Source organism: Calidris pugnax, unplaced genomic scaffold (assembly GCF_001431845.1).
Source record: "Calidris pugnax isolate Ruff unplaced genomic scaffold, ASM143184v1 scaffold71, whole genome shotgun sequence".
NCBI classification, from domain to species: Eukaryota; Metazoa; Chordata; class Aves; order Charadriiformes; family Scolopacidae; genus Calidris; species Calidris pugnax.
In genome coordinates this window covers 3,499,681-3,522,274 of record NW_015090882.1, presented here as the reverse complement: position 1 = coordinate 3,522,274, position 22,594 = coordinate 3,499,681, and the positions used below count along the sequence as shown (strand labels likewise).

Sequence of the window (22,594 nt, the reverse complement as noted above, 5' to 3'; positions counted from 1 at the left end):
CCATCCCTGGAGGGATTTAAAAGCCGGGTTGCCCTAGTGCTTAGAGACATGGGTTAGTGATGGGTTTTATCAGAGTGAGGTTGATGGTTGGACTGGATGATCTTAAAGGTCCCTTCCAACCCGGACAATTCTATGATTCTATGATTATTTCAGTGAAAAGAACATGGTTTAGCCCAGAAAGAACATTCTTGTCTTCGATCTACTCTGAAGCAGAGTGAGTCACTGAAGAATCCTCGGGTTTTGCTCACTGTGCTGGCAGACACAGCAGTGGGGAGTAGTAAGTGTTTCTATCACAAGTTGGAGATGCAACATCCAGTGCAACTCCGTAATAATGAGTTCTCACATACTAATAAATGGTTCCCAATAGCTCGCAGCATTAGCATCTCGCTGTCCCCCCTGCAGACAGATTTTGAAAGGTTTTAGACTGACTTTCATTTCCCAGCAGCGTTGAAGCACTGGGGTCCAGGATGCCCAATACCGGAGGATATAGAGAGGTGCTTTTTCACTGGGGTGAGAGAGGTTTCTGTCTCTGATTTGAATACCTAAGGTCTGATTGGATATCGTAGTTCTCATTGCCACCATAAATAGATAAATAAAATATAAATAAAAGGTTGGATGGGTGAATCAACCCTGATAGAGAAGAAAATCCCGACGCATAACAGATGGTGGAAATGTGGATGCGTTTCTAAAATCTGGGAACAAAACATTTAGTTGCAGAGTTTGCATAGCCTCAAATATTCATGTGGGTCACTGGTTACTCTCCCTGTCCTCTCCGTGGGGCATTTTCAAGAGGTCTAGAAAATTGCTGGCATCTCTTCACTGCAGCTCATCCTCTCTTTATTGTGACAGAATGATTTGTCTAACCGTGCTGAGATACGCTGGGGTTTTCCTCAGGTCTTTATTTGGTCTATAATTTTCCATAGTATTTCCCTACTCGGCTCTAACTAAAGGGGATCCTTGTGTCTGGGATGATTTCTGTGTCATTGTCACCAAACCTGGGGAGTATCAACTGCGCAGTTTCCTTGGACTTGGCTGCTGATTTCAGATGTTTATGGGTTGGCTGTCAGCGTAACATCGCGTCAGAAGTTCTACTTCTTGCAATCTACCAGTTCTCAGTGTTTTCTTGTCAACTTTCCCTCCCTGCTGTGAGTACTTTATTCGATAGTGACAACTAAAAGTTTCTTTTTAGTTCCCAAAACACCGTGTTCACAAACTGCTGTCGGGTGGGAAGCCAGTCTCTCTTTGACGTGTCTTCTGAGTGGGGCAGAGTTTTCCTGCTGGACAGGCTGGAGGGCTGGGCAAGGAAGAACCTCATGAGGTTCAACAGGGAAAAGTATAGGGTCCTGCACCTGGGGAAGAAAAATGTCAGGTACTAGTACAGGTTAGGGGTGGACCTGCTGGAGGCAACTTCTGAAGAGAAAGATCTAGGAGTCCTGGTGGACAGTAAAATGACAATGAGTAAACAGTGTGCTCTTGCGGCCAGGAAGGCCAATGGTATCTTGGGTTGTATAGGGAAGAGTGTGGCCAGCAGGTCAAGGGAAGTCATTCTCCCCCTCTGCTCTGCACTGGTGAGGCCACAACTGGAATCCTGCGTCCAGTTCTGGGCTCCCCAGTTCAAGAGGGACAGGGAACTACTAGAAAGAGTCCAGCGAAGGGCAACAAAGATGATTCAAGGATTGGAGCATCTCCCTTATGAGGAGAGACTGAGAGAGCTGGGACTCTTTAGTCTGGAGAAGAGAAGGCTGAGGGGAGACCTTATCAACGCCTACAAGTATCTCAAGGGAGGGTTGAAGGAGGAGGGAGCCAGACTCTTTTCAGTGGTTCCCAGTGAGAGGACAAGGGGCAATGGGCACAAGTTGGAACATAAAGGGTTCCACTTGAATATGAGGAAGAACTTTTTCACAGTGAGGGTGACAGAGCCCTGGAAGAGGCTGCCCAGGGAGGGTGTGGAGTCCCCTTCCTTGGAGATTTTCAAGACCCGCCTGGATGCTCCTGAGTGATGTGCTCTGACAAGCTCTGGGTGGTCCTGCTTCAGCAGGGGAGTTGGACTAGATGATCTCTATGGTCCCTTCCAACTCTAAAAATTCAGTGAAATTCAGTGAAATTCCTGCACAGCAGCCCCGTCCCCAGGAGCAATCCAGTAAGACAGCATAACTCACCCTGCTTCGAGAGGCACCACCATACTCTCAGCACGCTCATCTACACCAGACTTTTTGTCCCCGGATCACTCGCCTGGTCTTTTATCTGACTCGCCCCAGCCATCCCTTTCACACCACCTACTTTGGAATTTTTAGTTCCTTGCCTTTTGTAAATGTAGAAGCACAGCCAGAACTGGGAAGAGAAGCCCAGTCTCTTCACAGAAGACCAGATGGCCTAGACAGATAAAATCATTCGCAGCCGTTCATTTGGAGATCTGAGGGATGCTAACTTGAAACATGTTTTTCTGTGTTTTCATAGCGAATTAATGACAGCTTGTTTTTTTAACAATTAGGCATTTGTGGACCTTGCTGTGACATTTATGCAGCCAGAGAGCGGTACCCCAGTGTCACAGTTATCTTAGAGGTATTTACAGCTTGCTAATCATACTCAGCGTTCTGGGGCCATTTCGTTTGTTTGTGTTTCTTTAAATCATAGAATCATAGAATGGTTTGGGTTGGAAGGGACCTCAAAGACCATCCAGTTCCAACCCCCCTGCCCTGGGCAGGGACACCTCCCACCAGACCAGGTTGCTCCAAGCCCCATCCAGCCTGGCCTTGAACCCCTCCAGGGATGGGGCAGCCACAGCTTCTCTGGGCAACCTGTTCCAGTGTCTCACCACCCTCACAGCAAAGAATTTCTTCCTGAGATCTAATCTGAATCTTTTTTCTTCCAATTTAAAACCGTTTCCCCTTGTCCTATCACTACACTTCCTGGCAAAGAGTCCTTCTCCAGCTCTTCTATAGGCCCCCTTCAGGTATTGAAAGGCCGCTATAAGGTCTCCCCGGAGCCTTCTCTTCTCCAGGCTGAACAACCCCAGCTCCCTCAGCCTGTCTTCATAGGAGAGGTGCTCCATCCTATGAAGACAGGCTGAGGGAGCTGGGATTGCAATGAAATGTAATACTTTGATTTAGCAGGACCTTATTAGAAAGTTGAAGCCTTGTGAGTAAAATGTTTTTGAGCAGAACCCTACTCGAAGACCACAAAGGTAGGAGATGTCCTCAGCCCCAGTGGCCCAGGTTCCCAGAAGCTGTAGACTGAGTCCTGCCTGCAGTGTCCTGATGGACTCCGTCAACTTGATGCTCATTTAGAGCTGGGTTGGGGCAGGAGTTTCTTCATTCCGTTCCCGTAGCAAACCTTTCTTCCTGCCCCCCAGCACCTCTCCTGTTCTACTCCGTGCTGCTGAACGCAGTCAGACAGAAAACTCGCCTGTGTTTCTGCCCTGGGTTCTGCAGGCAGACCCTCTCCCCGTGCTCCAAGCCAAGTGCTGTGGTTCCTGCAGCTCCGAGCTGAGGAATCACAGGCTGCCTCCCCTCAGGGCTGGTTGCTGCAGGCCTGGCTCTGCCTGGGCTCTGCTTGGACGCGCTCTGGCAGGCCCGGCACAGGGGCAGAGCAGGCTGCCTTGGCCTGCTCAGTGCTGCGTGGGTCCACCCCCGGCCAAACTCTGACCTTCCCTTTGATTTATTTCATGTCAACAAGAAACCACACAGCCATCGCTATCCGTCTCGGGCCTGCCAAAGAATGCGGGGTGTTGTTTTTCCCATTTTGTGTTTTAATAAACCCAAGAAGAAGGAAGAATGTTGCAACCTCAGCTGTCCTTTCTCCCCAGGGAGCTCGCTCGATTCTCTTAACCCAGTTTCTTTAGGAGTTGTGCTGTCATTGCCCTGCCTACCCATCAGACAGCTCCCTGAGCAGTTTGAGACCTATTTGACAGGAAGGTAAACGTCTGGAGAAGAAGTCTTGTGAGGAGAGGCTGAGGGAGCTGGGGGTGTTGAGCCTGGAGAAAAGGAGGCTGAGGGGAGACCTTCTGGCTCTCTCCAACTCCCTGAAAGGAGGGTGTAGCCAGGGGGGGTCGGTCTCTTCTCCCAAGGAACAGGAGATGGGACAAGAGGAAATGGCCTCCAGTTGCCCCAGGGGAGGTTCAGATTGGAGATTGGGACAAATGTTTCCAGGGAAAGGGTTCTTAAGGCTGTGGGATGGGCTGCCCAGGGAAGGGGTTGAGGCCCCATCCCTGGAGGGATTTAAAAGCCGGGTTGCCATAGTGCTTAGAGACATGGGTTAGTGATGGGTTTTATCAGAGTGAGGTTGGTGGTTGGACTACATGATCTTAAAGGTCCCTTCCAACCCAGACTATTCTATGAAATTTGTGGCTGGGGAAAGGATAGATAAACCTCAGTGAGGGCAGGCTGGTGAGCTCAACAGTTATCTGTTGTGTTTGGCCCCTCCACTGCCCGGTGAGAACCGGCGAGCCAACGGGTCCACCACAGGCACGGGCTGTGAACCAGCTACATCATCTTCCTGGGTGGGTTGAGGACGTGAGGGAGAGCTGTGAAAGCTCAGGGGAGGCAGAAGGGAGGAGCTGGAGATACTCCAAAGCGTGGGAAGAGCCAGCAGAGATGTGTAGGAGGAACTGGAGCTACTGCAGTGTGGTAACGTAGGGCCATCAGAGACACATCCATAGGAAACAAAGCTCCATTAATTCTGCTACGTGGAGAATGACTTATTTCAATTAAAGGCTTTTGAAAGAAAGTGACAAATTGCTTCATGACCTAATGGGTTGCATTCAGCTGCTGACCAGCTCATAGGATGGATTTAGGCACATTTTGTGGCTCTTTATAGAAACAGTGGAGAAATGTAGTCACAGCATCTAAGCGGGAGGTCCGCAAACAGCGATTACTCTTCTCCACCGACTGAAAGTAGCTCTAGGGAATATGTGGCCCAAATTACTCATTTATCTCTTTAATGTTTCAACTGTTCTGGCAGGCAGCCTACATATGGCCCAATACCTGTTTTATTAAGGGAGTCAGAAACACTGGGTTTGGTTTGGGGCTCAAATTGGGCCGGTTGTGTAGATCTGTGTTTGGAGGAGGACTGAAATGAGAAGATCGCTTTTGGAGCCATCTTGAAGGGGCCTGTTTATGCTAAATGCGGAAAAAATCATCCTCTTAAAAATCAGATCAGATACAGCAGCCCAGAGCGGGCATCCAGCAACATCCAGTTGTTTTTGAAATTTAGATGGTGACCTCTTTGCCTCAGTTTCCATCTGAAGAGATTTCCTAGTATGTAATCAACTTGAAATCCATTTGATGTAGACTAATGCTCTGAACAGCTTTGAAATTCTCAGATGAAAGGCACCATAGAACACCAAAGTGTTTAATGTTACATTACACCATAAATTTTAATTACTAGCAATATCTTACTTTAAATAAATTATGTTTGCATGAGAAATTTTCAAGCACTATTGTAAATCTTCGGGACAAGAGTCATATTAAAATAAATATGCGGCTGAAATCATTTTATAAGACCTTTCACGATGTGAAAAGAGTATGTTGCTGAAATGCCTTCTTGCTGCTTCGCTGTGATCTCTCTCGGTGCCTTCTGTACTTAAGTAAACTTTGATTTTCCCATTAAGTTTGATGTATAACTATATCACGTAGAGCCTGCCTCAACAGCTGGTTAATTATTTATTAAGGGGCAGGAGGAATTGTAAGATTAAAGGCAAACCAAAGTGAAGGAGAAAAAAACCACTCTCCCAAACTCAGCTTCTACAGCAGCCTTCTTTTTTTTTAAAAAAAAAGTTTCTGCTTTATATTTACGTTCTTCTTGACTTTCTGTATCTTACTGGAGGATTTTTTTCAAGTTCTTTTGAGGATCCTTTTTTTCTCCTTTTCCCTTCTCTGAAGCTCATATTGTCCAGCGCTGCTTCCATCGTTACAGTTTGGTTAGAGGGAAAGGCGGGTGTTCTGTTTTGCTGGTTTTTTACAAAAGTCATCTTTTTTTTCTTTTTTTTTTTTTTTTCCTTTTGCTTAAGGCCATTTAGTCTTTTGCAACATCACGGATGAAGTTTTGCCCAGAGCTGGGAGGCTTGACATGAAAATCTCTGCAGTGTCCCCACCTTGCATGTGGTAGAGGAGAAAAGGGGTGTCTCTGAGCGCGTGGGCCTGCGGGGGGGTGGGCAAGGATTGTGTGTTTATTTGTAGTGGCAACGAGCTCCCGGGGAGTGATGAATGTCCTCCTATCTCTTCTTCCAAGCCACACTGGAATGGCAAGGCTGAGCTGTCACCATGAAGTATTGCTCAGGAGTCTTTGCCCCTCCTTGTCTCCCACTGCATTTTCTGCAGCCGTGGGTGAGGTAAAGAGAAGTCAGTGAGAGCAGGTGCAGAAATTCCCCAGCTCACCCTTTTTATTAGCAGACACCATTCATGCATCAAAAGGAGAAGTGCTTGCAGAGAAGAATTGTTTTCATCAACCAAATTCATCAACCAAATTCATTTTGGGGTATTTTTGAGCAGAAAAGACATTTCTCTTTGTGTAGGTCCCTCCCTGGGATATTTTGTAAGCTAGAAGTTGAAAATTATTCTTCATTTCAGTATGTTACCTTAGTGTTACGTTAAAATGCAGAAAAAGGGAAGATGAAGGTTTTGGTTGATCTGGTCTGAGTTAGAAGTTGAAAATTATTCTTCATTTCAGTATGTTACCTTAGTGTTACGTTAAAATGCAGAAAAAGGAAAGATGAAGGTTTCAGTTGATCTGGTCTGAGTGTATATAAAGGGAGAAGGACGGTGTCACACTGCGGGGGGGTGGGACTAGATGGCCTTTGGAGGTCCCTTCCGGCCTGGACAACTCTATGATTCTATGATTCTATGATTCTATGTATATAAAGGGAGAAGGGCAGTGTCATGTTTGTCAGTTTGTCCCAGTTTGGGACAGGAATCTTTTTCAAAATCTCAATAAAATTACAGATGATGAGAAAAATCCTGACCCGTCCAACCTCGATGAAAAAGAAAGGTATTTAATGATAGGAATACGGAACTGTAAATTCAGTATCTTATGTCTGATTGAAGGAAGCTTTTGACTTATGACTTGCATTCTGGAAGAGACAGACTAGAAGCTGGAATTAATTCATTTTATGGGAAAGGTTCATATGGGAAAAGTCAAAAATTTTCTTGGACTTCAAAACGGCAACGCAAAGGTCCAGGTCTGCTGCCTTCTGAGCTCTCAGTTTGCCGTGGCGTTAATAAAAGTTGGAGGTGTTCAGTGGTTCATAAAACAAGACCTAAAATAGACTTGTGCTTTGATGGCCCTCTCGTCTGGCAGGTGATTCCATCTAGGGATTTTCCCCTGTAGCTCGACTAGTTTGTTTCAACACGTGGCAAAGCTCTGGAAAGCAAACATAAATCAGGCAACCTATAAAACTTTACCGATTCGTAGGTTTACAAACCGCCTTTTCACCACCAGAGGCTTCTCCAAAAGATTCGACTGAGAAATCAAAATCTCTCAGGAAAAATCCTCTTTTGCTGGCTTAAAAAAAACAACCCGCGTGCATCAGGTTGATCCATAAGGAACTTGTCATAAACTAGAGCTGATTCCCAAAATGACACAGCATTTTATAGAAGGTAAGACAGTAAAAAAACGTCAAATAGACTAAACAACTAAAACAGAGGTGAGACTCGGAGTGCTGGGATTCCATTGCTGCCTCTGCCCCTTGTCTCCTGGATTAGATCAGAGAGATGCTCCAGGTCCCTCATCATCTTTGTACCCTCTGCTGTTCCCTCTCCAGCAGTTCCCTGTCCTTCTGGAACTGGGGAGCCCAGAACTGGTCCCAGTGCTCCAGCTGGGGCCTCCCCAGGGCAGAGCAGAGGGGCAGGATGACCTCCCTCCACCTGCTGCTCACACTCTTCCTGATGCCCCCCAGGATGCCCTTGGCCTTCTTGGCCACAAGGGCCCATTGCTGGCTCATGGGCATCCTGTTGGCCACCAGGACTCCCAGGTCTTTCTCCTCAGAGCTGCTCTCCAGCAGGTCACCCCCAACCTGTCCTGGTGCAGGGGGTTATTCCTCCCCAGGTGCAGCACCCTCCACTTGCCCTTGTTGAATTTCATCATTTCCCTTATCTACATTATCTTTGCCCTTCATTTTTCTGGCTAAAGCAGAACAGCCTGCAGCTTTCTTCCTAAAAGCATGCTTTTTGCTCTGTGCCACAATTAGTCTTTTTAACCTTTCCTGGCAGTTCTTTTGTGGTGGGCGTAGCCACGATATAAGGAAGATGAGAAGACATTTTGAGTGAAAACGCAACGTAGCTGGGTTAGAGACAGGGGAAAGCCACGAAGGACCTGATGAGGTTAAATAAAGCAGCAGTGAGATTCACATTGTCCTGTTGTTTTTCAGTCACTGGTAAATGAAGCTTCAGAACTGGTTTGAGGTTCAGTTGGGAATTCAAGAGTACGTGAGCTCCAGAGATTTAGAAGGACATGGATAGTTCACGTTTCCATCACGTGTAAGCAAGAGCTCTTTTTCGTGTGGTTTCTTTTAAGGACTGAGAAATAGAAATGTTGGGTTACATTTACAGATAGATCCAGAAAATAAAAGTTGGGCAAGCACGTACAGGAGTGTCGGTGTCGCACTGGCCTTTTGCAGCAGAAAATTTATGGACAGTCAAGCGATAAACGGAGAGGTTGATTCTCATAAAGAGGCCATCATATGAGACTCAGGTGCCCAGCAAACGTGGAAATAGCTAAAGGCAAGAGAAGTCTCACTCCTGTAGATCTTCACCTGAAGAGAATTACCCGTTCAGGATTTGAAACCTAAAGGAATTTTTTTGGTACCATGTTGCTTTTCACTCTGAAAAAATCAGTTTTTCATCCCTTTTTTTTTTTCTCTTTTTTTTTTAGTTTAATTTAGTTCTTGGGCAATGCGCATATATTTCACACATCTCTGGACACCCTCTTTGGACTTGATGTCAATCTGCAAGCAGTCCTGCTGGGATCTCCCGCTTCCCATACGCTTTACAATCAGGGCTACTTAAGAAAGGCCAGTTCTTTCTTAAAGAAGTGTTACAAATTTCCTTTAGAATATAATTAAATCTCCTAAGTTTTACAGGAATAGTAAGCAGACAGAGTATTATCGCGGAGGGACTCGTGGAATATGCTCTTTCATCTTTCGATGCCTGAAGGAAGTGCCTTGGCTACGAGTAGAAGGTGTCCTCCATTAAGCCCCAACAACATCTGCAGGGGGAAATCTCTGTAGTCTATAACTATTTAACATCCAGCAGCTGCCAGGCTGGAAACGTGCACAGAGAGTTGCTCCGTGTCAGCACCCCTAAATGTCTCCTTTCAGTTTTATTTTGGAAAAGGGTCTGAAACTGAAGCCTACCCGAAAGAATTTTCTGTGGTTTCACAAAGAGGAGTATGGAGATTCCCCTTAAGATCTCAGTAACCGTCTGAAAACCTGGAATGAATTTTGACCATGTATGAGATAAAATGCATTTCAGTATTTAGAACTTATCTCAAAGGAGATTAAAAAGAAAACAACAAAACTTGGTCAGATGGATCATTACCATTTCTTCAGAAGCAGTGTGTAATGGTTTTGAATTGAAAGAGGGGAGATTTAGATGAGATACTAGAAAGAAATTCTTTGCTGTGAGGGTGGTGAGACACTGGAACAGGTTGCCCAGAGAAGCTGTGGCTGCCCCATCCCTGGAGGAGTTCAAGGCCAGGCTGGATGGGGCTTGGAGCAACCTGGTCTGGTGGGGGGGGTCCCTGCCCAGGGCAGGGGGTTGGAACTCCATGATCTTGAAGGTCCCTTCCAACTCCAACCATTCTATGGTTGTAAGACGCTGCATATAGGTGACCTAACATTGTATCTTTGTCTCTCTGAGAATTCTTCATGTTAGAGATGGATATAAAAAAAAGAAAACAAGCCAACAGTAATCTTATTACTCCTTATATCGGAATTCTCCTCCAGGACTAATTAAGGAAATTTTTTTTACCTTCTCTCTTTAATGTGCCGGGACTCTGTGGACTTTTGTCTCCTGGCCTTTGTCAGAGCCGTTCCTTTCATACTAATGCCAGATGAGCTCATCAGATTCCTGAAGGGAAGAGGCATCCTGCTGGAATGCCACAGCGTCCACCTCAGAGCCTGCAGATAGGCAGAGCAAATTTGCCACAGCACCAAATGACAGGGTGGCCGAGAGGCGGTCTGCAAGGGTTGCAGATGGAAGGTGGATAAAGAGAACGGCGTTAGCTGTCCCAGCCTGCCTGGCCAACCCTTCCGACAGCAGATGGCTTCACGTCATCACATTAGTCCCTTCAAGCCTTCTGTCATGTCTGTGAGTGAGGGGTTAAACATGCACACCAAACTGAAGGCAGGCGTTTGTTAATGAAGGCTGATAGAGGTGTGGGTTTGATCCACTGCCAAGGTTTTCTAAAGATGATCTGATCCTACTGCTGGGTTATTGCTCTGGAGATAGAGCTCATTACAGGACACTGTGTCCTGCACTGAGATGACACAAGGATACATGCTACTAGCATAGTACCTCTGGTGCATGTGCCTCATGAGGTTCAACAAGGCCAAGTGCAGGGTCCTGCACCTGGGTTGGGGCAACCCCTGGTATCAATACAGGCTGGGGGATGAAGGCGCTGAGAGCAGCCTTGATGAGAAGGACTTGAGTGTACTGGTGGATGAGAAGCTGGACATGAGGCAGCAATGTGGACTTGCAGCCCAGAAAGTCAACTGTATCTTGGGCTGCATCAAAAGAAGCATGGCCAGCAGGACCAGGGAGGTGATTGCGGACAACACCAAGCGGTGTGGTGTTGTCAATACACCAGAGGGATGGGATGTCATCCAAAAGGACCTGGACAGGCTGGAGAGGTGGGCCCAGGGGAACCTCATGAGGTTCAACAAGGCCAAGTGCAGGGGCCTGCACCTGGGTTGGGTAAACTCCTGGTATCAATACAGGCCGGGGGATGAAGGCGCTGAGAGCAGCCTTGATGAGAAGGACTTGAGTGTACTGGTGGATGAGTAGTTGGACATGAGGCAGCAATGTGGACTTGCAGCCCAGAAAGTCAACTGTATCTTGGGCTCCATCAAAAGAAGCATGGCCAGCAGGACCAGGGAGGTGATTGCGGACAACACCAAGCGGTGTGGTGTTGTCAATACACCAGAGGGATGGGATGTCATCCAAAAGGACCTGGACAGGCTGGAGAGGTGGGCCCAGGGGAACCTCATGAGGTTCAACAAGAGCAAATGTAAGGTTCTGCACCTGGGCCGGAACAATCCTCGCCACCAATACAAACTAGGGGGTGAGGGATTGGAAAGCAGCCCTGAGGAAAGGGACTTGGGGGTGCTGGTGGACGAGAAGCTGGACATGGGCAGGCAGTGGGCCGCTGCAGCCCAGAAGGCCAATCCCATCCTGGGCTGCATCAAAAGATGCGTTGCCAGCAGATCCAGAGAGGTGATTCTGCCCCTTTACTCTGCTCTGGTGAGACCCCATCTGGAGTACTGCGTCCAGCTCTGGGGCCCTCAGCACAGGAAGGACATGATGGAACAGGTCCAGTGGAGGGCCATGAAGATGATTAGAGGGATGGAGCACCTCTCCCATCTTCAGACAGTTGAAAGTTGGGGTTGTTCAGCCAGGAGAAGAGAAGGCTCCAGGGAGACCTTATAGAGGCCTTTCAGAAGTTAAAGGGGGCTTATAAAAAAGATGGGGACAAACTTTTCAGCAGAGCCTGTTGCAATAGAACAATGAGTAATGGTTTTAAGCTAGAAGAGGGTAGATTTAGACTAGATGTAAGGAAGAAACTTTCTACAATAAGAGTGATGAAACCCTGGCACAGGTTGCCCAGAGAGCTTGTAGATGCCCCATCCCTGGAACATTCAAGGTCCCATTGGATGGGGCTCTGAGCAACCTCATCTAGTTGAAGGGGGTTGGAGTAGATGGCCTTTAAAGGTCCCTTTATTCTATGATTCTGTGAAAACAAGCTGTACCACAACCTCTGGACCCCATGATGCCTGGTTTCCTACAGATTTGGGTTTCATGTATGAATTCTCTGTTGTCTAATAAGATGCACATTCAGAGTGAAGCCTTTTCCGTGACTGGGCCCTTCTAAACACTTTCCCTTTTTTAGGTTCTCTTTTATCTAATTACGGTTGAGATTAGGTCCAATCTCTTCAGGCTCTCCAGGCTGCATCCACCTGCCAAAGATTGTTCTCCCTTAGAAGAGCTGCCAAGGGCAGAAATCCTCTCCTCATTTGTTCAGCTTGTCTTTCAGGTAGCCAGAAGTTCATCCGCACAGTTAAACTATCAAAAGCTTTAAAACTGGTGCAACAGAATGGGTAAATTTGTCTTACAGGTGAAAGCCAGTTTTCAGTAGTCCCATGAAAGGAAAACGACATTTTCAAGTTTGCTGTGAACCATATTCTATTCATCTCTCTTGAGCCCTCCTTTGAATATTTTTTTTCACAAGCTACTGCAGCAAGAAGGGCACGTTTAAACCCAGCTGACGTGTTGGAGTGAGATAAGGTTTGCAAGATTTTCAGTCTTTTTAATCCCATCAGGTGCTTCCTTGATTTAGGATTTAAGGTTCCTCATACAATAGGCGGTGCAGCCCAGGAGGGGTGGGTACCAAAGCATCCCCTGCAGAAGGCTGGACACCATTCTTCCCCTGCACACAGAGATTACGATTCTGTCGAGGTGCATCCTTCTCCAGCTGAACCCAAGGAAGGGCTGGCATAGAAAGCAGAGCTGCCTTAGTTCAGCCAGTTAAGAGAGAGCCCCGTCACAAAGGGTCATTATGGGTCCTGCCTAACTCTGCTGCTGTATGATAAGGAGCAGAGTAAATTAAGCTTCCTGTGACTCACCTGCAATTGGAGGTAAAATTTATTGCTTAGTCGCTGCTCCAGCGTGTGGATTTGTCTCTCCCTGTGCACACAGACCTGCTGTAAATATGCAGGGAGTCCCGCTGAGGAGAACAAGCCTGTTATTTTGCAACAGGCCGTTGTGAAAACAAGGCTGTTTCGGGGGCACCTGCAGCCTCCAGAAGGGAGTTAGGTGGGGAGTGTGGAAACTTCTGGCAAACGGGTCGCGTAGTGGTGGTGTTAAAAGCCAGAAAGCAGGTGCACACAATGTCCTTTTTTTTTTGAGTGGAGGAACGGTGTCAAGAGGCAGGCAAACCAGAGCAGCTCTCCTGCTCGTTAATTCTGTCTCTCGTTCCACCATTTCCCGTTCATTAACTCCCTCCTGTGTTTCCCCCCTCTGCTGGAGCGCGTTACTCAGGCTCAGTCGTCGTCTCCCGAAGGGAAGGGGATTGAAAGGAAAGGCCAGAGCAAGAACCTCGCATTCCCCACCTCTCCCAAACCATCTTTCCTGCTAGAAAAAAAATTGATCAAGCATTTTACACTTGCTTGGAAAGATAAACGTCAGTCGGGTTTAAAGAAGGTATGTGCCCTCCAGCCAGGATTTACCTTTGTGCTACTTATTCTGTCAAGAAAACTTGTTTTCTTTCTGAAGAGACTGTCTCTGAATCTCACCCAGGCTCTAAATCCTTCAGGAAGAAATAAACACGAATGTCTGGTTTTGTTTTACCTGGCTTTTGTAAGGAGGGGGATCTTTCCTCTTGGCTTTTTTTGTAAGCTTTGATATATTTTAAGTGGGGCTGTTATGCATGGCTGATCGTGGTGGCAGCTTGATGGACTGCATGGACACACAGGCAGATAGACTGGTGAGTTGTCCTCTGAGGAGGGTACCAAGTGCCGCCCTTTTCATAGAATCAGAGAGTTGTCTCGGGTGGAAGGGACCTTTCAGATCATGAGTCCAACCATCAATCTAACTCTGACAAAACCATCACTAACCCGTGTCCCTCAGCACCACATCTACACGTCTTTTAAATACCTCCAAGGATGGTGACTCAACCACTTCCCTGGGCAACCTGTTCCAATGCTTGATAACCCTCTCAGTGTAGAAATTTTTCCTGATATCCAGTCTAAACCTCCCCTGGCACAACTTCAGGCCACTTCCTCTTGTCCTATCGCTGGTTATTTGGGAGAAGAGACTGACCCCCAACTCTCTACAACCTCTTCTCAGGTAGTTGTGGAGAGCAGTAATAGGTGTCTGTAGACTTACTACAGCCCTTGTTTCTCACTGCACTTCTGGACCACGGGGGTGTCACCTATAGTCCCAGAATGGACAAGGGGCCAGAGGACCTTCTCTTACACCACTCCTGAGGTCCGAGAGCCAGGTATAATGAGTGTCTGCAGAGAAACCAAAGCTGTGTGCAGAAGATGAAGAGTTTGTGGGCTGGAGAGCTCACGTGCTTTGGCCACTAAGCACAGTGTCTGCTGGGGTGATGTGGAGCTGCCAAGAAATACAGTCTCAACGTAGCTTTTTTTTATCCATTGTATTGACAGGCACCAGGTGGCAACATCTGGTTAATTACTTCACCTCCTTTATCCAGACCAGTTAGTACTGGCTTTGTTTCCCTACACGGTACCGTTGCAAGGGCTGGGACTGTGGAACCAGAGTGGGAGTGAGCCCTGGTGTGTCCCAGAGGGCTGCAAGTGCAAAGCCAGACTGAAGAACTGCACAAGACAGAGCTGCTCTGCCCCACATTTGCTTAGGCTGACCCACCAGACGTAGTCCTTTCACACAGAAACACTGCCTTTGGATGGTTTGATACGGTTCATAAGGCATTGATGCCAATTAAACTCACCATTAACAGCTCCCGTAACACGCACTCGTGATTGTAAACACCTTGATCTCAGGGCACTGCCGTTTCATGGCAGCTTTGAAGTCACGCCCTCAAAGCCTTGTAGAGGTACAGAACACTAGGCTTGGTCTTAGCCAAAAATCTGAAGGACTTGGGTCTTTTTAGTCTGGAGAAGAGAAGGCTGAGGGAGGATCTGATCAACGCCTGTAAATACTGAAAGGGTGGGTGTCAGGAGGATGGGGCCAGTCTTTTTTCAGTGGTGCCCAGGGACAAGAGGTAACGGGCACAAACATGAACATAAGAAGTTCCATCTAAACATGAGGAGGAACATCTTCACTTTGAGGGTGGCAGAGCCCTGGCAGAGGCTGCCCAGGGAGGTGGTGGAGTCTCCTTCTCTGGAGACATTCAAACCCACCTGGACACGTTCCTGTGCGACCTGCTCTGGGTGGCCCTGCTTTGGCAGGGGGTTGGACTAGATGCTCTCCAGAGGTCCCTTCCAACCCCAGATCATCCTGTGGTTCTGTGATACAAGCAGCAAGGAGAAAACCCACGCTGTGCACACATTCATCCCGTTTCTTAGCAGAAGGAGGGCTCCCAAATCCCTGAGACTTTTCATGGCAATTTACTTTCTGGCTTTACTTTACTCCAAGTGGCTCCTGCCTGCCCAGCCCTGCACAGTCAAGTAGCCACGGGGCGAGCGTCGTGGTGAGGAACACCCTTTGCTTGTAGTGTTTTCATTCAGCGTTCGCTTTCAAAACGTATGGGGATGGGTGGGGGAAAGGGAGGGTGATGAAGAACAAAACCAAAAAAAAAAAAGCCGCCATGCGTTATTTAGGACAAACGGAGTTGATTATAGATCCTGAAGGTGCTGTAAAACTGATGGATTACAGGCTCGGTGTTCCTGGGATTTGAGCTGTCTGGCTTCCACTGTACTTGTATTGTGTCAGCTCCCCCTCTTTTCGGTGCTTTTCACTAGAAATGTTGCACTGAAGCACAAGTGAAGCGAAGCAGGTCCTAACCCGACCCAACAGCTGCCTGTTGTTGCTGCTGTGGAAACAGCTGTACGGGGGTAACATAATCACTCTCCTGTTACCATCAGCTGCAGGTCATAAGCACCTTTCTTGCATGCAGGGGACCCGGAGGCAGCTCCCGTGGTGATGTAAATGCTAATTGGGCCCACAGCGGGCTATTTTGTGCCCCGTTTGACATCTTAAGCACTTGTTGTTCTGTCCCATGAGCATCAAGTTGACTGAAGGGGTATTCTGTGCTGCTTTTATTACAATGAGGCTCACGTTTCATTCATATGCAGGAGGGGGCTTTGCACTGGTTCCGGCAGCGGAAAGAAAAGGTTTCTTGGCTTTTTTGATCTGTTTCTCATCTTTTGTGAAATAAAACTTTACTATGATGTCAAACAGCTCAGACTTGGAGCACTCATATTTGGGATCTGGGATTTTTTTTCTTTTTCTTCTTTACAAATAAGTAAATTTTGGATGGGTGATGGGGGTGTTTTTACAAAAAAAAAAAAAACCACACCTGAACTCACACCTGTTCTGTGTTTTTCTGTCTGAGATTACTGATGTAAAACCAGATTTAATGGAATAATGTAAGTCATAGAAGAAATTGTAGAAAGAAAACTTCAACAACTTATCCTCATGGGTCATAGGTTGTAATGGACAGGACACTCTTTTAAGCGTACTTGGAGCGGGACTAGGGGAGGTTGTTCTTGGAAAACAGAAGCAAACACAAGAGTGTGTAAATAGTGAAAACAGCTGAGCATCAGCATTAAGAAAGCAGTTTGGGGACAGCTTGCCCGAGCTCTAGATACTGATTTTAATATGTGTCCTTGGTCACAACAGTTAACTTATTTGAACTTCAGTTTCCTGCCTGTAAAGTCAACTCATTACCCTTTTAAAGTACTAATCCCCAGCTTGGGAAGTGTCGTAACCAGTTGGAAACTGGATATACTGATTCATGCTTTGAAAATGTTTCGATAGTATGTTTTCTGCTAAGGTGAGGTGGAGTATTACAGTATTTCACCAGCTAAATATGGTGTTTGATGGAGTCAGTCTGTATCAGAACATTCAATTAAAGATCATAGAAGGTGGGTCTTGGGAGCGTTTGTTGGTTTGGCCCAGGAGAGGGTATAATGTGCCAGCTGCACATACTGATGCTGCAGGAGATGGATCAAGAAGAGATCCATTATTGATCAGAGGTGGAGGGATGGTGTTAGGTATCTGCTCGGGAAAAAAGAAATAAATGAATAAATGCAAGAAACTAAGTCAGAAACGAAGAACAGTTGCTCTCTAAGTTTCTATGTTGAATGGCTTGAGTTGTAATTCATTTACTCTGCATCTTCTGTCCCAGGTTCAGGTTCAGTGGTCGCATTCTTGGCCTTGCTCTCATTCATCAGTACCTCCTCGACGCGTTCTTCACCCGGCCGTTCTACAAAGCACTGCTAAGGCTGTAAGTATAAGCGTGCAGCCGTGCAGAAACCACCCAGAAACAGGGATCCTGCCCCAAGTTCTAGAGACACAGACGCATGGAAATGCTCCAGGCTCTCTGACCTTCAAGTCCTTCCCACTGTTGTTTGGTTGGTTGGTTGGTCTGTGACAGAAAACAAATGTGTTTTCATTTTTCTTTACTTTCTCCAAGAAATTTGCCCTTCATCAATACTGACTGTGTTGATAAAAAATGCAGAATAAGTGTGACATTTAGAAAAGTGCCGACCCGTAATTCCAGAGTTTACTACTGATGAAAAGTTATCAAAGCAATTAAAATGATATGTAGAAGTCCGCGAAGCATCTTCGATGGAACAAAACAAAACAGCAACAAAAAAAGGAGGGGGATCGTATTAAGAAAAATACCTAATTTCTCATGCCTCACTGATAGAGTAGGTTTTCATTTTAAACACAGCTCGGATTAATTAGGAATGCTAATGTAGATACAAACAGTGACTGTTTCCTATTAGTTGTCTTCTGTCTTTAACACTGGTAAGCAGAAGCTACCAGTAATATATTACTTTCAGTGTCAGGTTTATAAGGTTAACTTTAATTGACAGTCTGTCCCTCTTTAATTAATAGACTGCAATAAGACAAGGTACATAAAATTTGTAGCCGTAAGAAAAGCCATAAGTAGAAAGTCGAGACTGCAATTAAATGACAAAGAGCAGAATAAAGTTTAGCTAAAATATTTTATCACTTTGGATGATTCCAAATCCACAAAGCTATTTGTCTTAACCGTCCTTCAAGTTCTTTAACTACATTTAATTTTAATTTTTTAACAATGAGTGTCGCTGGGGTCCCTGTGCTCATATTCTGTGCTGTATCTGAGCTAGTCTGGACACAGCCTGAAGCCTAGAGTCCTCCCTGTGTCCTTATGGCCCCCTGTAGGGGATCTGAAACCAGCTGCTCATAACATCCACCTGCCCTTTCAGCGAGCAAGGCCGACTCCTTATTAGCAGAAATGTAGGCTGCCTGGTCTGCCTTCTGTCAGTCTTGCGTGCTCACCTTGAGGAGGAGAGCTCCACGGAAGCAGCCAGGCACAGCATGGCAGGGCCCATCTGGACTGAAGGTAAGCACCTGCTTCTCAAGTGCAGGCCATCCAGAAGATTCACAGAAAATCAAGCCCCGGGGGTGGCTCCTTCCGACAGCAAAGAGCGCAGGCAGCCGGCAGGCTTGGCCTTGAGCCCAGCCCTGCACTGCAGACAGTTGCAGAGCTGCTTTGAGAGGGTCTGTGTAACAGGCCTGGATGGTAACAAAACCAAACCAACACCAGTTTGTACGGTGGATCCTTCAGCATAAATGTGTTCGCCTTCTTAGTTCTAAGTCAGCCTGCCAATAGTCGGGGGGGTGTATATTCAGCTACATTTTTTTTCTTGCCTCGCGATCAGGCCGTGTGATTTAAGCGACTTGGAGTACCTGGATGAAGAGTTCCATCAGAGCTTGCAGTGGATGAAGGATAATAACATCACAGATATCCTGGATCTCACCTTCACAGTGAACGAGGAGGTGTTTGGACAGGTGAGCACAGCTATGCAAAGCACGTGAAAAGCAAATTGGAAGCTGACAAAAGTTGAGCGTGATGAACGTCTTTCTGTCAGAACAGATCCTTTAGCCTTTCAATAACATTTTTCTTCTCCTACCTTCTGTTTCTTTCAAGCCACCTGTTTCAATGCAGATGTTTATTCTTAGGGTGTATAATATAAAATACCAGCCCCCCTACAGGCTTATTGAGCCACACACTGATGAGCACGAGGAATTCCCTGCAGCAGAGTGCAGCTCTGCTCTCCGGGGTGTCGCTCACACAGATGTGGCATTCGGTGAATGCGAGCGATGTAACTCAGAGCTGATGAGACTGAAAGGGAGAGGAGGGTGAGGAGGGAAGAAAAGCACTCGGCAGGTGCTGCAAGACCTTTCACCATTATTTTGTCTGCTATCTCCCTGTTAGAGTCTATGTCTCTTACCTTGCACCTACTTAACAACTTGGTAGGTAATTTATCCATTTATGATGCTTTCTGCCACTCAGCTCTGCCTTAGTCTAACAACTTGGTAGGTAATTTATCCATTTATTATGCTTTCTACCACTCAGCTCTGCCTTAGGCAATTTTCTTCAACCTAGCTGATCTGGGTAACTACAGCCTTAACCAGGCCACAGCCCTGGTTAAGTGCAGACTGGTAACCAGAACAAGTGTTTGCTGTGGGATTCTTTGGCTTGCACTGAAGCCCTGGTGCTCTTTGCTGTTGTAACCCCTGCTAGATTGTAACTGTCTCTGGAAAGCCTTGGAGGGACCCAAAGCAATGTTCAGACCAAGGTTAAGGACCTCCGTGGAGACACTGAAAACTAGAGAGACTGAAGAACCAAGCTCACCAAGGACTGCAGAAGCTCAAGGGATGGAAGGTCACTTGTGTAGGGAGCGGACACACAGTGTCAACAGGAGCAGAGAGATCAGGTGGAATATGGAGAGAGGGGCTCATAGCCCTAGAAAATAAAGTTGACAGGAGTTTGCACAGAGCTAGGGGAGAGTTAGACTGGTTTCTGAGGGGAGGGATTCTGCTCCTGGGAGTAAAAGGGCTGCTCCACTATAAGCTTGAAAGTAACAGAAAGCAAGCAAGACTCCAAGGGGATATTTTCCAAACTGTATTTAGTCTGCTTATAGTACAAGGCCATGATGGATGAGCAGAGTCAAGGGTGGATGAAATGAAAAGGACAGGGCAGAAGAACTGAAGTAAGAAGCCTCTGTAGGAGAGGTAACACTGTTTTTCCACAGTCTTTAATGCAGGGGTTTTTCATGGGCTTTGGGCTGAGAGCTTGCATGACATGCAGTTGACAGTACAGTGGTTTCCCTGGAAGATATGCCTTATATGTAAGGCTAATACACAAAGACAGAGAGAAACATACAGACATATTCAGGAAGACAGATGAGACAAGTGTGTATTTATTTACATTGGAGGACTACAAAGAGGAATAGGAATCTCAGCCTGACATGCCCCGATGCATCTGAAGGTAACAGTTGGCACGCTAATTACCTGGTATGCTCTCCCCAGAGAAAAGACCTTGACAATTACATAGGAGTCTGTTGTGGAAGGTAAGAGATGGCTCCAAAGAGAATAGAAGAAAATCACAATCTGTTGTAGATCCTGTGATACGGAAGCAAAAGAACACTAAAAGCTAGGTTTTTATGCCGATTCACACATTGTCTAGTACTTAATTTCATATGTACTAGAAGCTATTCTTGCTAGATCTAGTGATGGGGGGAAAAAATGGTTCTCACTGTGAATTACAACTGTCAGAATCCAAGAGTCCTGAGCAAAAGTGAGATTTTCCCCCCTTCTGAAATTTGCTAAGTGCTGACAGCAAAATAACCAAGAAATCGCCATCACATTTTCTGCTCGCAGATGGATCCCAGTTGGAAATTCTTGCATGCCAAGAGTATCTGACCACTTAAATGCCATCTGAGCATTGCTTTGCTGGATACACGTGCAAGCGGAGATCCCAGTGGGAGCTCTGCTAACATTTGGGAAGCTGGATTTCCAGCTTTGGGTAAAGGAAACAAGAAATAGTGGCTCTTTGAGAGGCTCCCTGGTAGATGGGTTACAGCCCTTTTGTCCTGTTTCTACAATGACCTTATTATAGACCATCTTGCATTTTTTCTTTCATGTCTTTTTCTTTCTCATGCTTTTACTCGGTAGAAAGTGTTCTTCCAGGCCTGTCTCCAGGCTCTATATCTCCATAGGGCCCGTGTCCGAGCACTGGCAGTTGCGCCAGGAACGGCCAGATTGGTTGAAAGGTCTCCTTGTTACTGTGAAACCTGGTTCTGAATGATAGCTCACAGCTGTGGTTAATGCCTCTGTGGACAAGAGATTAAAAATAGGGACAAATTGTTACTGATTGCCTGAATTCTAGCTAACTAATTGTTTTTGAAATTACAGGGATAACGAGAAGAAGAAATAATCATTAGCATGGCTAGGTGTTTATGGGAAGTCTTGCAGGAGATTTAGAACATCTGGACTTACTGTCATGCTTAAAGCTAGACAATACCTAGTTGCTTGGACAGATGTTTCTTAATGCCTTACAGTCTTGAAGAACACAGCGTGGCAGCTGGGCCGGAGTCCTACCCCCTGGCCGATGCAGCCTTGCTTGTATAATGCCAATGCAGAGAGAGACATTTGGGAATTTAACCCCAACCAGCTAAGAATTCCTAACTCATTACATCCAACCCTACTTGTTCTTGCTGTTTCTCCACAAAGCTACAGATTAGATGACTCATCGAGGGCTTCCATAATTCATCATGTTACAACAGGTCCCTCGAGCAAAGTGACCTAAATACTATAGATGCTGTGTGTTGTTTGTTGGGCTAATAAATAGGTAATAATATAAATAATATGTAAATAATACAAATTATGAATATGTATTCATGCAGTGCATTTACTATCTGTGCTAGACATCGTTATAGCAGCAGAAAACTGAAGAGGAGAGCACAACATTCTTCCTTTTAAATCCACTCGACTGAACGTGAAAATAATTGCAAGATAAATATTATTTTCTGTCAGATGTGAGAAGTATGTGCTTGCTGGGTAGAAGCTAGATTGATTCCTTAAATCCCTTCTCAGTCTTAAGCCTTAGTAACCCAAGACAACTAAATGAACCATTAAAATGCAATGAAAAGCTGTAGCTCTTGGTTAAAAAAATAAAAAAAAGTTATTTACCATACAAACACTTCTCAGGTTTGAATGGCTGATACAAAACTCTGAATCCCACAGTGAGTGTATTTGTGCCCCGTGCAGGGTGCTGTACAGGTCTTGTTTAGATACTGTATTGGGAGTATTCATTTAGTGACGATTCTTTTGGCTGTTGGCATTTCTGAGTAAACACTTTAATTAGCACTTGGGGAAGGGTAACACTTGTTGCCTAAGAGACAAATAGATATCCCTTCCAGTTGGCAAAACAGTGTGTCTGTTCCAATACTGTGATTGCCTCCCCATCCTGTTGTTTCCCATCCGGTTGCTTGGATCATCGACAGCGATGCTGTATGGTTGTCACCCTCTCTGCAGCTCCTAGAGGGGAAAAGGAAAGGAGAAAAGACTGGCCAGAGTGGACATTGTACGTGGCTTGCAGGTGGTGCTCTCTGAATCAATCATTGCTGCTACAGTTTGGAGTAACCTAAAGGTCAGCCCAGCTTCAGCTGGGGATAAGGCCAGGGCTAGGGCTGAGGGGGTGTCCCTCATTAGGGACAGGCTTCCATCAAGTTGGAAGCCTGTAACCAGTGGAGTTCCCCAGGGGTCAATACTTGGACCCGTGCTGTTTAATATATTCATCAGTGACCTGGACGAGGGCACAGAGTGTATCCTCAGCAAGTTTGCTGATGGTACCAAACTGGGAGGGGTGGCTGACACCCCGGAGGGCTGTGCTGCCATCCAGC

The 22,594-nt window shown here is 46.3% G+C and overlaps 1 protein-coding gene across 1 annotated transcript in view; it reads left to right on the top strand.

Annotated features, from left to right (window-relative positions):
- Nucleotides 1–22,594, top strand: part of LOC106890881 (E3 ubiquitin-protein ligase HECW1-like) — a 47,164-nt gene that overhangs the window by 5,922 nt on the left and 18,648 nt on the right. The window contains exons 2-3 of the mRNA XM_014946969.1: nt 17,041–17,139; nt 18,566–18,695. Coding sequence (XP_014802455.1) covers nt 17,041–17,139; nt 18,566–18,695 — 229 coding nt within the window. The remainder of the gene's footprint in view (nt 1–17,040; nt 17,140–18,565; nt 18,696–22,594) is intronic.